This window comes from Nanorana parkeri, unplaced genomic scaffold (genome assembly GCF_000935625.1).
Source record: "Nanorana parkeri isolate BGI_ZX_2015 unplaced genomic scaffold, ASM93562v1 scaffold1283, whole genome shotgun sequence".
NCBI classification, from domain to species: domain Eukaryota; kingdom Metazoa; phylum Chordata; class Amphibia; order Anura; family Dicroglossidae; genus Nanorana; species Nanorana parkeri.
Genome location: NW_017307551.1, coordinates 8,537 through 21,473, shown reverse-complemented (window position 1 = coordinate 21,473; position 12,937 = coordinate 8,537). Strand labels below are relative to the sequence as shown.

The 12,937-nt window shown below is 46.6% G+C and overlaps 1 protein-coding gene across 1 annotated transcript in view; it reads right to left on the bottom strand.

Annotated features, from left to right (window-relative positions):
• The window catches only part of ADCYAP1R1 (ADCYAP receptor type I), a 28,470-nt gene extending 16,117 nt beyond the window's left edge, over nt 1-12,353 (bottom strand). Inside the window, exons 1-5 of the mRNA XM_018569075.1 lie at nt 12,323-12,353; nt 9,530-9,633; nt 6,812-6,909; nt 5,380-5,512; nt 3,357-3,510 (exon numbers count right to left, since the gene is read on the bottom strand). Of these exons, the coding sequence (XP_018424577.1) occupies nt 3,357-3,510; nt 5,380-5,512; nt 6,812-6,909; nt 9,530-9,633; nt 12,323-12,353 (520 nt within the window). The remainder of the gene's footprint in view (nt 1-3,356; nt 3,511-5,379; nt 5,513-6,811; nt 6,910-9,529; nt 9,634-12,322) is intronic.
• Nucleotides 12,354-12,937: the final 584 nt, after the last annotated feature.

The window sequence follows — 12,937 nt, the reverse complement described above, 5'->3', positions numbered from 1 at the left end:
GGGGTATAAATACTGGGGTATGTTCCTGGTATGGTGGGGTATAAATACTGGGGTATGTTCCTGGTATGGTGGGGTATAAATACTGGGGTATGTTCCTGGTATGGTGGGGTATAAATACTGGGGTATGTTCCTGGTATGGTGGATGTATGAATACTGGGGTATGTTCCTGGTATGCTGAGGGTATAAATACTGGGGTATGTTCCTGGTATGGTGGAGGTATAAATACTGGGGTATGTTCCTGGTATGGTGGGGGTATTAATACTGGGGTATGTTCCTGGTACGGTGGGGTATAAATACTGGAGTATGTTCCTGGCATGGTGGGGGTATGAATACTGGGGTATGTTCCTGGTATGGTGGAGGTATAAATACTGGGGTATGTTCCTGGTATGGCGGGGGTATAAATACTGGGGTAGGTTCCTGGCATGGTGGGGGTATGAATACTGGGGTATGTTCCATCACTATCTATTTTGTATGGATGGATTTTATAGACTTAGTGGTTGATTTGAATGCAAATAGGAGCGCTCACTCTCCCCTTAGCTTAGTGAATGAGGTGAAGCTCTGCTGACTTCCATCAGCCAATCAAACCAAAAATGCTGTTTTTTTTTTGTTTTTTTTTACATTTCTCATGTTTTTGGGTCTTCTCTGCAAAGCAAATTCTTACCACATTCAATAAGCTGAGGGAAAGCGAGCAGTCTAATTGCCTTCAGCGAATCACCCCCTTTGTGTCATGACACAGGTGCTAACCACCTTCTCTGTAAATATTCATCAGCGGCACGACGCCATAAAAGAAGACAGGAAGTAATAATTCATGAACGCACGTCACGCACAGACGCTCTCACCCCACACCTGAGATTCAAAGGAGCATTCAAAAATAATTGTAAGTCACCCAATGACAAGAGCCCCCCGAGTGTATCAAAAAGAAAAAAAAAAGGTTTCTCAAAAATAATAAATCAGGAGCGGCCGCGTTTTCTTTGAAATACAAAAAAACTGGAGCAGCGGTAAGATCTGCAGCAGACATTGAGCGCGGCAGGAGCCCGGCGTTTGATGCGGAGGCTCATAATTAAAATGCAAATTTATGTCGTACAGCTCGGCACTCTCTACAACTCACTCCACTACATGAATTATTAAAAGGGCTCTTAACGTGAAATGCTTCGGCGTGTACCGAGGAGCAGGGGGGGCATCTAGCTGTGGATTCTTTTTTTTTGAAACTCGAGGCGATGATGATAATTAGGAAGTGGAGAATTAAAAGTGACTACCAGAGCCGAACAGATAAAAACGCTCATGCACCACGTACGAAAAAAAAACTGCGTTCTGCACTGAAGGGCGCGTGCAATTTTACCCGCCAGTTGTGATCTACACAAGTGATAAAAATAAAATAAAAAAGATAATTGTCTCAAAAGTCTGTAGCCCTCATCACCTTCTGTGGTGTGGCTACTAGACATGCCTGGCTGGATTTGTGGTGGCCAATATATGGTTGATTCCAGGTGTCTGGCCTTGACTGTGCCCCCTTGACTGTGTCGCATTAAGAGGCGGCCAATGGGAGGCACTGTGGTGTGTGTGCAGTGCAACGGCCGATCGCTGGGCTTCTCTCCGCCTGTGGTGCATTAGGGTTGCCACCTGTCCAGGATTCACCCGGACAGTCCGGGTTTTGAATGCTGTGTCCAGGTTTCATGGCAGCAGAAACACGGACTCAAGATGTCAGCCAGACAGGGGCAAACAAAATTAATATAGGGGCTACTGGCCCCACACTGTACAGTCTTGACTGTTATATCTACCTATGAATGGGCGGCGCTATTTACATATGAATAAGCCACGACTCAAAAAAAATGTTGCGCGTCGCTAGAGTGTTCGGGTTTTGCTTCAAGAAAAGGTGGCAACCCTAGGTGCATGCTGGGATGGGGTGCATGTGCTGGGGGGATTTGCCATGGGCTCAGACTAGCCGGGACCAGCCATGGAATAGCGCTGGGTACTGTTCAGCCTGCCCCCCAGGCTAGGCCGAGGCATGTGGGTGGGCATGGGCTGGTGTGAGGGAAAAGGTTTCCCTGAGGCCTCCAACATAGGGTTGCCACCTGTCCAGGATTCACCCGCACAGTCCGGTTTTTGAGTCCTGTGTCCAGGTTTCAGGCCAGCTGACACCCAGACACTTTAAATATTTTGACAGGTGTCAGGGAGATGGAAGAGGAGATGTGCAGGCCTGCGGATCACAGGAAGGCTGCCGAGGTCCCCAGCTAGCCAGCACAGCGCTGCTGAGAGCCTGCACGAGCCACCTGAGACCCTGGAGACATAAACCATCTACATTATATAGTGTAGGCATTTATTCTAGTTCTATGTATGCACTGAGTTATTTTCATGGATGAATTTCCACTGTAATGTGGACCTGTGTGTGTCTATGTATATACAGTAGAGTGAGGTGAGTGTTGGCTCCCCAGGAAAGGCAGTGTGTTATTCACAGGATCCCCAGGTGAGATTTCAGGCTTAGCCCAAAAAAAGAAAACCAATGCAGCCACTGTATCCAGAGGCGTAACTAGAAATCACAGGGCCCCATAGCAAAATCTTGTATGGGGCCCTGTGATTTCTAGATAAATCCACCTGATAATCCAAACCGCCCACCGGAGGGTGACCCTGCAGAGTCCACCATAGACTCTCTATGGTGAGCTCTGCAGGGTCTCAGGTGGGGGGTCAAGCCCTCTTACCTGTCTGGCCTCCCCATCGCTAAGACCTGCCTCCTCGATCGCTGAGCCCCGCCTCCTTCATCGCTGCCGACGACGGGCCCAGCCACCTCCCCCGAAGCTGCTGGTTGTCACCGACTCAGCAGCTGTGAGGAGGTACGCGCCGCTGCACATGTGAATAGCGGCGCGTTCCTCCTCACAGCCGCCAGTGACAGCCAGCAGCCTAAAATGCCATGACGACCCAGGCAGCTCGCATGGCATCAGTTGGATGTCCTGGCCGGGGCCCCCTGTGCCCCGGGGCCCCATAGCGGCCGCCTGGGTCGCTATGGTGATTGTTACGCCAATAACAATATCTAAGGACTGGTAAGCTGTAATATATTGCATGTTTGTTTTTGGGTTAATTATACATAAATATGCCTCTGCTTCTTAAAGGAGAACTATGGGGTTAAGTCTTTTCCCCATAGTTCCCCAGAGAGCCGTGACAGGATCGAGAGGTGAGCGAGCGCCGGTATGTGTTCGCTCACCTCCCGATCTACTGAGCCGACCTGTGACAGTCCCATTGTCACAGGTCGGCTAGAACTATGAGGTGAGTGAAAAGCACCCACCTCATAGTTCTCCTTTAAGTCATGATTTCGTATACATGCCGGAGATATTTAAAGACATTTTCTTCTTGCAGAAAAGACTTACCCCACCCTATGATTGTGTACCAGTAGAAATATCGCCTTTCTGGGAAAAACGTCTCCACCAGCAGAGTGAAGAGGTAGAGTCCTTCAATGAAGAGCCAGAAATAGTTGGACATGACGCAATAATGGAAGAACACCATGAGGGCTTTACATTCCACCTGGTATGAAGAGAAGATGTTATGTTAGTAATCACAAATAGAAATACTTATACGCATAAAACACAACTGAGACGGATCATAAGCCGGCAATCTGCTTCTCCTTCATTGATGTTATTACCTACTCAATGAACATGTCTGTGAGTTTGAGTTCACCAGATGTAGCTCTTACAGGCTACGAGAAGACATTTCACTGGGTTGCTGCAGCTTATATCAACTCTATGTCAACCGTGGGGATTCGTCCCAAACAGTAGCGCATTAAGGACGCATCCACTCACTGAGATCTTCATCTCAAGGGTTTCCTTGCCCACTTTTATTAAATCAAAGTTCACAAAAAAAAACCAAGGCAATTACCCTCGCAGGGGTTCTTCAGCATCTTTTGGCAACACATGCCCATCTAGCCTCCTGGCTCTGCATTTTGCAGCACTGCTGCTCCACACTCTCAGACCACTGTCTGTTCCTCCAGACGGTCTCAGTCTTGTGCTATCCTGCACATTTGGTTCTTTCAACCCGCAGCACCCTGCTGCACTGGACTCCACTCTGACTCCTGGGTGGAGCCTTCCTGTCTCCCAGGTGGATCGAGTCCTGAGCCCTTCCCAACACCTTTATTTTAAAGGCTGTGCACACCTGTGCCATCAGCATGCACTGGGCACTCAGAATCTGGACACAGGAAGGGATCAGTTACGAATTACGAAATAACGGATATTCCGAAACGAAACGAAACAGAACGAATTTTTTGACGGCGCACAAGTCTAGAGATTACACAGTGGCATTGCCACGCACCGCCACACAACTTATAAAGCATTCACTTATTTGAAAGTGTCAATATGGCACAATCTTGTCCAACAGCAACACCTGTCCTCAGAAATGCGATTTATGGCTGAATGGGCACAAATTCCTACAGACAAACTCCAAAATCTTGTGGAAAGCTTTCCTAAAAGAGCAGATGATTGTATAGCCATAAATAGGGGAAATCCATAATAATGTCCATGGGTTTTGGAGTAGGATGTCCAACAAACTCAGGCAGGTGTGATGGTCAGGTGTCCACAAACCTTTGGAGAAAGATCAGAACTAGGCATGCACCGGTACCGATACTAGTATGGGTATTGGGGCCGATGTCGAGTATTTGGGCGAGAAATCGTACTCGCCCAAATGCTCAGATGCCTAGACCCATACCTGAGCTTCCGGTATCAGGAAGCAGGGCAGCGAGTCATTCCACGCTGCCTGGCTTCCTCATCGGCTGGGCAGCCGACTCCATGCTCCCTCATCACTTTGTGACAAGGGGAGCCGGCCAATCAGGAAGCCAAATGGCGAGTCATTACCCGCCCCCAGCTTTCTGATTGGCCAGAAAGCCAGCTTCATGCTTCCTCGTGACCTGGTGACGAAGAAGCATGGATCCTGCTTCCCAGCCAATCAGAAAACCGGCTCCATGCTTCCTTGTCACTTGGTGATGAGGGAGCATGGAGACGGCTTCCATGCTAATCGGGAACCCGGGGTGGCGAATCTTTACACGGATTGGCTTCCTGGCTAATCAGGAAGCCAGGTGGCAAGTCATTACATGCCGCCTGGCTTCCTTAATGGGACTTCTGGTATCAGTACCGAAAAAAAATATCAATACTCGTACTCGATACCGAAAAAACTGTGTCTGTGCATCCCTAATCAGAACCTCTACTGGATTTCTATTATTGTTTGTGTTACTATTGAGGACTCATACTTTAGATTTACTTCATGTCTTTTGTTAACTTGACATATCGGAGGATTTACCAAAATAACTGAATATCTGGGTACTCAAGTCTTGGGCTGATCCTAGTGGAAGTTATCGTATTTCATTCATTTTTACACATGCATTATTTTGTTCCTACTTCTACTTACTGTGGAAACATGGCAGTGGTTGCTGTCTTGTTCGGCGTAGAGAACTTCATCTTTGATGAAGACCGATACGGCTCGGAGGATGAACGAGACAAAAAGATTCATGTGGATGAAGTTGCGCGTACAATGAAGCTTCCTGGAACACACACACAATGTTTTATAAGTTTTACATTTGAAAAAAAATAAATCGGGTGCGTGGCTGCCACACCAGTTGAGCTAAAACTTGCCCCAGACACTTTCTGTTAATTACCCCTATGCATTTGGGTAATGCGCTTTCAGAGCCAAAAACTAATTTGGATTTGACTAAAAACACCCACTCCTCCCAAAGTATCTTCCAAGGCAAACAGCTAAATACATATGCAGGAGGTGTTTTACCTGCCAAAGGATTTGTATTTCTCTACAGCCAATTTTTCACAGCTCTACCACACGGCACATCCCTGTCTGGCAGGGTAGGAGACCTGCTACAGTTCAGTAACACTTACAGATCCTATTCCTCACCCAGCCTGTGACTGGATAGCAGGGACATGCATCTAAAGTCGGTAATGACAGCTGAATGCAGAAGTGATGTAATATACATCACTTCCTGCATTTGGGGACCGGAGTGGAGATCAAAGGAGATTGTGTACTCATCTATTTTTGATCTCCTGTGACAGAGTCAACCTGCCGGGCACAGCGGATATCGAGACCGGCGGCGGGGCGCACACCCACACCTAGTACAAGCGATCGGGCGCCTCTACAGACGCCAGATCAATTGTATGTAAACAGCCGTCGCTGGCTGTTTACATTTATGAGAGTTTCCTCACTCATGTACGCGCTGGGCGCCACGCACGAGTGGGGGTGGGAAAAGGCATTTTAAAACGCCCACCCGCTTCTATAAGGCTCCTGTCTGGCCATTTAGGAACAGCCAATGGACGGGAGGGGGTAAACCAAGGTTCCTCATATCAAGATTAGAGGACATCTGTTCATTAAAGCAAGGTCAAAAAACATGTTTATGATTTTATGTTTAAACTCTTGTTACCTCAACTATTAGACATAAATGTTCTACATGAACTCTAGTTAACCTCGACCTTAGCCGACCTGTGACAGTCTCATTGTCACAGGTCGGCTAGAACTATGAGGTGAGTGGAAATCACCCCCCCCCTCATAGTTCTCCTTCAAGTGTTTTACATGAACTCTAGTTAACTTCGACACAAAACGCTAAATGTTCCACATGCTGCTTATTCATACAACCAATATAAATGTATTATATGTATATATGGTGTTTCCACCATATAATTGTATACTATATGAATACAGACTTATGATTAAAGCACAATTTATAATACTGTATGTTCATTAAACTAATTAACATAATAGAAGCTTCACAGTGTGATTATGGAGGGATTATCAGTTTACTCTCTACAACGGTACTGTGGAAATTACCTGGGGAACTTACCTAAAGCGGCACAGGATAACCATGGCAGTGGTGAGTGCCACAAGGGATGTGCTGTATCCAACGGTGTACAGCGCTTTCACGGACAGGAAGTAGGTGTCCTAAGAAAGAGAGGCAAGGGTTTTATCTTTACATATATTAGATGACAAATTGACCCAAAGCAACACACAGCTTTAGGAAAATAGTTATTCTGGTGTTTTTATAGAAACATAGAAAAAGACAGAGCAGTCCATTGAGTCGGCCCCTTTTTTTTTAACCTTTTATTTATTTTAGCAACATAGAAGAGTGGCAGCAGACCCTAAAGATATTGTTTCAATATCAAAGGCAATGCCACTTCTATGTGCATATCTAAACTGAGTCTATACATTAACCATTCTCAATGTAATTCTGAAAAAGCAAAGGCCATTCTTTTGTAGTCCCAAATTCTTTGTGTGACTTCATTCCTCATTATCATCATCACAACAAACTGAAGCTCAGCTACCATCGGTGGTGTCCCTAGTCTTTTTGCCTGAGGTGGGCAGGGGGAGGGGGGGGATCGGGTTTGGGGCTAGTGGTGCGGTGATGGGGAAAAGATGATAGAAAAGTCACCAGCACACCAACTGTGTGCATTGCTTGCCTAATGAAGGGACCCACTGTTGTCCTGAAATATCATAAGCTGTGTAATATGTTCTGCTTGCATCAATAAAAGATGAAGAGATATCATAGTTGGCATGCTGGTGACTTTTCTATATATTACTGATATTGCAGTGCCATCCGTTTGTCAATGCTTACACCCACTTCAAGGGGGTCAGTAGTTTGATAGGACACATGCAGTAGTGCGGTGATGGTGGAGGAATCAGCTCCACCAGACAGGAAAGTGACGTCGCCCTCTGCAAGCTCCGCATCTCCCGGCCCGGCTCTTAGCAACCTGAGACGCCCTGGCCGACGTCCCACCCAACTTCTGGCAACCAGTGATGTCACTGGTTGCCAGCAGCTGGGCTGGACACCAGCCAGAGCATCCCAGGTTGCTAAGACCTAAGCAAGGAGATATGTATGGCCCTTATACATCTCACTACCTGGCTGTTAGCAACCTGGTACGCTCTGGCCGGAAAGGGGGTGGCAGGCACACTGCAAGGATTGTGCAGCTGAGTGCCCATGCCACTCTGCTTGCTGCCCCCCCCCCCCATGTGACCCAAAGCGATGCCACCTGAGGCAACAACCTCAGGCTGCCTCATTAAGGGGACAGCCCCAGCTATCGTCATGCAATAGATAACTTCCCCATTTTGCTTGACAGTCAAATGCATTCCATTACCTACTGGCCTACAACTGTTGACAAAGTGGAATATTCTTTACTGGTTCCTTCTATCCCTTTCTGTCTGCAAATGTTCTCATTCTCAAGAAATGTGCATTGTAGATTTTGTGCAATTGACCAAGTTACTCATTTTCCCAAATAATGTTCATTTTAGCTGCAGAAACGTCTCTCTCCCTTTTCTCCAGTGTGCAATCACAATTTTTAAAAATATTCCCTAGAAAGTTTAGACCTCTGTTACTAGGAATGAGCAACACTGAGAGTCTTCACTTCCTTGAAATTTCCGGGAAAAAAAAAATCAGCAGATTTTTACAAAACTTTGCCATTGGGGAGTATAAGAGTAATGAGAAGTCAAGAGAGCTTTTTGGTGGTTTTTATGGGGGGCAATGGGCTTTAAAGGAGAACTATGGGGTCAGTGTTTTTCCCCATAGTTCTCCTTAGGGTAACGGGAGGACACAAACTAGCGTCCTCCCGTTACCCTAAGCTCAGTATACCGCGAGCTACAGCTCACTATATACTGAGACGCCGCAGCCGGAGCGGATTCCGACATGGACGTCGGGATCCGCCCAGCTGCGTGAGTGACAGCTGGCTTTGCCTATCTAGAGGCAGAGCCAGCTGTACCCGCCCCCTCCCCCGTCTGTTCCGCCAGTCAGCACTGGCAGATCGGAGCGCGGAGAGGGGAATCCAGCCCCTCCCCCTGTCACGGCAGAGAGCCGTGACAGGATCGAGAGGTGAGCGAACGCCGGTATGTGTTCGCTCACCTCCCGATCTACTAAGCCGACCTGTGACAGTCTCATTGTCACAGGTCGGCTAGAACTATGAGGTGAGTGGAAATCACTCATCTCATAGTTCTCCTTTAAATTGCTCCTGAGGGTTAAATATCCTGCACCCATTCTTGTACCCAAAAAAAAAAAAAATTCTCCCATTAACCTCATTATTTTAGCTTTTTAATTAAAGATCAAATATACACAACATAAAACAGTAACACCCAAAATACTAAGCACATCTACCCTATATACACCCTTTAATTAACACGTTCTCAAACAATTCATCCCCACACAGCTACCTCCTCATGTATCACTTGCCCCTCCCTTTTAGATTGTAAGCCCTCAGGGGCAGGGCCCTCCTTGTCATCTTGTCTTGAATTGTATTGTGATTGTAATGTCTTCCTTATATTGTAAAGCGCTGCGCAAACTGTTGGCGCTATAAAAAAATCCTGTATAATAATAATAATAATAACACACACTCTCTAAATAAAGAAAAAAAAGAGAAGTTCATTTTTTTGCAGCAATTTTGTGAAAAATCAGTTTTACTGAAATCACTTTTCACCCCCCCATCCCCATCCTTATTCTGTCTCCTTTGAGCTGACAGAAGGACTATACAACAGAGGAAAGGACCAGCTGAATCTCTGAAGACTCTTCTCTGATTCTTACCTGGTCGGGTTCGGTCTCATTAACATCATAGCCGCACGCATCGGAGTAATGAGGGAAGGGCTCTGACCAGCCATTTTCTGTGCAGTTTCTGCTGATAACTCCTTCTGCAAAAAAAAAGAAATGCAAAGGACCCGTCAAGTCATACCTCAAAAAAATCTAAAAATGGACAAGACATGCACATGTTCAGATTCTTATACAGCTCAGGAAGGTATACTTCATAGGAGGGGCAGTGGGACACTCTACAACCAACTAAGGTATATTTTACACAGGGCCGGTGCTGCCACTAGGCAAACTAGGCAGCCGGTTAGGGCGCACTGCTGCCTAGAGCGCAGCCTCGGCCACTTACCCCCCTTCCCCATCTATTTCAATTTGCAAAAGCCAATAGCAGGTTGGCTATTGCGCCTGCCCACTGAGCAGAGAAGCGGGAACTGAGAAACAGCTTTATCTCTCTTTAGCTCCTCTGCTCAGTAGGCGGGGTTTCAGTAGTCAGTCTGATATAGGCTATTTCAAATTAAAATAGCCAATAGCAGTCTGGCTATTGCTCCTAGCTGCTTACATCCATCTGTCACCTGCGAAAGCTAGCCAGCAGGAGAATGGAGCCGTGAGGACGGCTGAGGGTACAGGTAGCTGGTCTTGCCTAGGGTGCAAAATAATCTAGCACCGGCCCTGATTTTACAGGAATGTCATCACCATATATATGCCGTATATATTGCGGTAGTGACATCACTACACTCCATATATGAGCTATATGTTACAGTATAAACATCAACACCTTCCATATACACTGCCTGGCCCCCCAAAAAAGTCACCACCTGCATTTCAGTCATTGTTATGATCTGGGCTTGCTTTAGTTGCTCAGATCTTGGTTCAGCAACATTATCTCCCCATATAATGAGGTCAGCTGAATATAATGAATGACACAGTTTTTCCATCAATTGATTTTTTTCTTCTCTGGTGGCACATTGGGCATATTCCAAGATGACAATGCCGGGATTCATCGGGCACAAATTGTGAAAGAGTGGTTCGGGGAACGTGAGACATCATTGTCAAACATGGATTGGCCACCACAGAGTCCAGACCTTAACCCCACTGAGAATCTTTGGGATGTGCTGGAGAAGACTTTACGCAGGAGGTCCGACTCTCCCGTCATCACCCCAAGATCTTGGTGAAAAATGAATGTAACTCTGGATGGGAATAAATGTGAGAACATTGCATAAGCTTACTGAAACGATGCTTCAGCGAATGCGTGCCGTAATCAAAGCTAAAGGCCGTCCAATGAAATATTAGAGTGTGTGATTTTTTTATTTTTTGCACAGGCAGTGTACAAGCAATATTTTACAGAATTGACAACATCACTTTACAAATATAATATACAGTATACAGGGCCTGATTTACTCTCTCTGCTGCCCCAAGACCAGGTTCCTCAATGCGCCCTCTGCCTTCCCCGCCAAACACCCCCCATGTAGAATGGCAGACGTGCAGGCTGCATACAAGTTATCTCCGCGACATCGCTAGGATCACAAGTACTAAACAAGAGGCGGCTTCCCCGCTGTACATTTAGCTCTGCGTGCCCAAAGCAGGGCTAAATGTAGAAAACTACTACCCGCCCGGCACCCGGAACTGCATGTCCTGCGCATCGGGAGATAGGAATTCCACATCCCTGCTGCCCCTCTACTTCCTGCTGCCCCAAGGCTGGGCCTTGGTTAGCCTTGTGCCAAATCCGGCCCTGACAGTATATCTTACAGAAGTGACGTCACCGCACTCCAAATGTTGGTTATATCCTACAAAATGAAGTCACCACTCTCCAAAGATGGCTTATATCCTACACGGGTGACCTCTATTTATATATATTGCAGGTGGGTGGACCCAGCATATTTAGAGGCAGTGTCTGGGTAGGACCATCCTGTAAAGTGGGCAAGATTTGAGTGCGCACCACCCAGAAAGTGGGTGGAGGAAATGCGGACAGTGGGTGGGGTATCAGTGTTTCGGATCTGGGACCATAATGTTGGTAAGAATGCGCACCTACGGGAGAAGAAAAGTATAAATCCAACCCTGCATATAACACACAGTGCTTGTAACCTTTAAAGGAGATTGGTAATGTGTATGGTCGTCATAAGACAAAGGTGGAAATGCAAAAATAAGAAAGAAAGCTTTATAAACTTATTGTACATACAAACACCTGACATATTTCCTTACCAGACTGAATCCCTTCCAAGGTATCAAGAGATTCTAAAAACAAAAGAGAACATCTTAGAAAATCAGAAAAAACATATGGACAGAGATTCATAGAAGTAAAAGGTTCAGTTCACCCAAAACAATGCTTCAGTTTTAGCACAATGGAAAAAGTTTTTGGGGACATTCTGGTCTAAGATTCTTCAGGTGTCAACAACTACTGTGGCCATTGTGGGGGATCGCACAATCCCTTTTAATTTTTCATCTCATTGGGATGATCTAAAGGTTCAAGGTGGACAGAACAGAACCAAGAAATGTACCAGGGAGATCTCACATCTGGGGTTTGTAAGAGATTTGAGGACAGCGTTGAAGGGTGGGGCGGAGGAGGGAGAAGCCGCAGGCTGTAGCCGCCCCAAGGACCAGCTGTGTCGGCCGGCGGGCGCCCTTGTTGCCACGGCGTCCTGTGCCGCCGCACAGCTCGAACACCCCAAAGGCCGGCCCTGGTTGCATGTTACAGTCTAGTTATGCTCAATCCAGCAAGATTTTTTTATTTTGTCAGCATAGGGGGGGACCATGTGTGAGCAGAAATAAGAGTAGGGTGGGAGTCAAGGATGTGCTTACCCATATGGGACTGCCCGTCATCGAAGTCCATCCCTACAAACAAAAACGAGACAACTTTTAGTAAATTTGTCAGACCAAAAAAAAAGTCACCAATGGCAGCCCACATATGTACAGACACGTATACAAATACTACTAACCACCAAATAAGACTGGGCACCGCGCCCCTAAATGAACCCATCCAAAAATAACACATAAACAATGGGGCTTTTAGGGTGCCATATTTAGAAGGAAAGAAACACAAACCTCATGTACATCACATACAGTCAGGCAGTCCCCGAGTTACATACTGTACAGCAGGGTTAGTTGTATTGCTACAGCGCTTGTGCTGACGAGGAGTGCCCGCCTTTTTGGGTCTGGTTTGTAGTACCGTACATACATTACAGGAAGTTGGCTCTTGTTAGTCGTGCAGGCGAGGGGTGCCCGCCTCTTCTTCCGGGTCACTGTGAGGTTTTTACTGCTGTCTGTATCCTCGTTAGAAAGATTTAATCTCACTTCCTGTCCTTGAGACAACAGGAAGTGAAAGAAAATCTACCCTTAGGAAGGGAAATTCACTCCTGTAAGGGCTCATTCACACTGGAATCGGCCCAGCACCTACAGCTCCGTGCTGCGTGCATG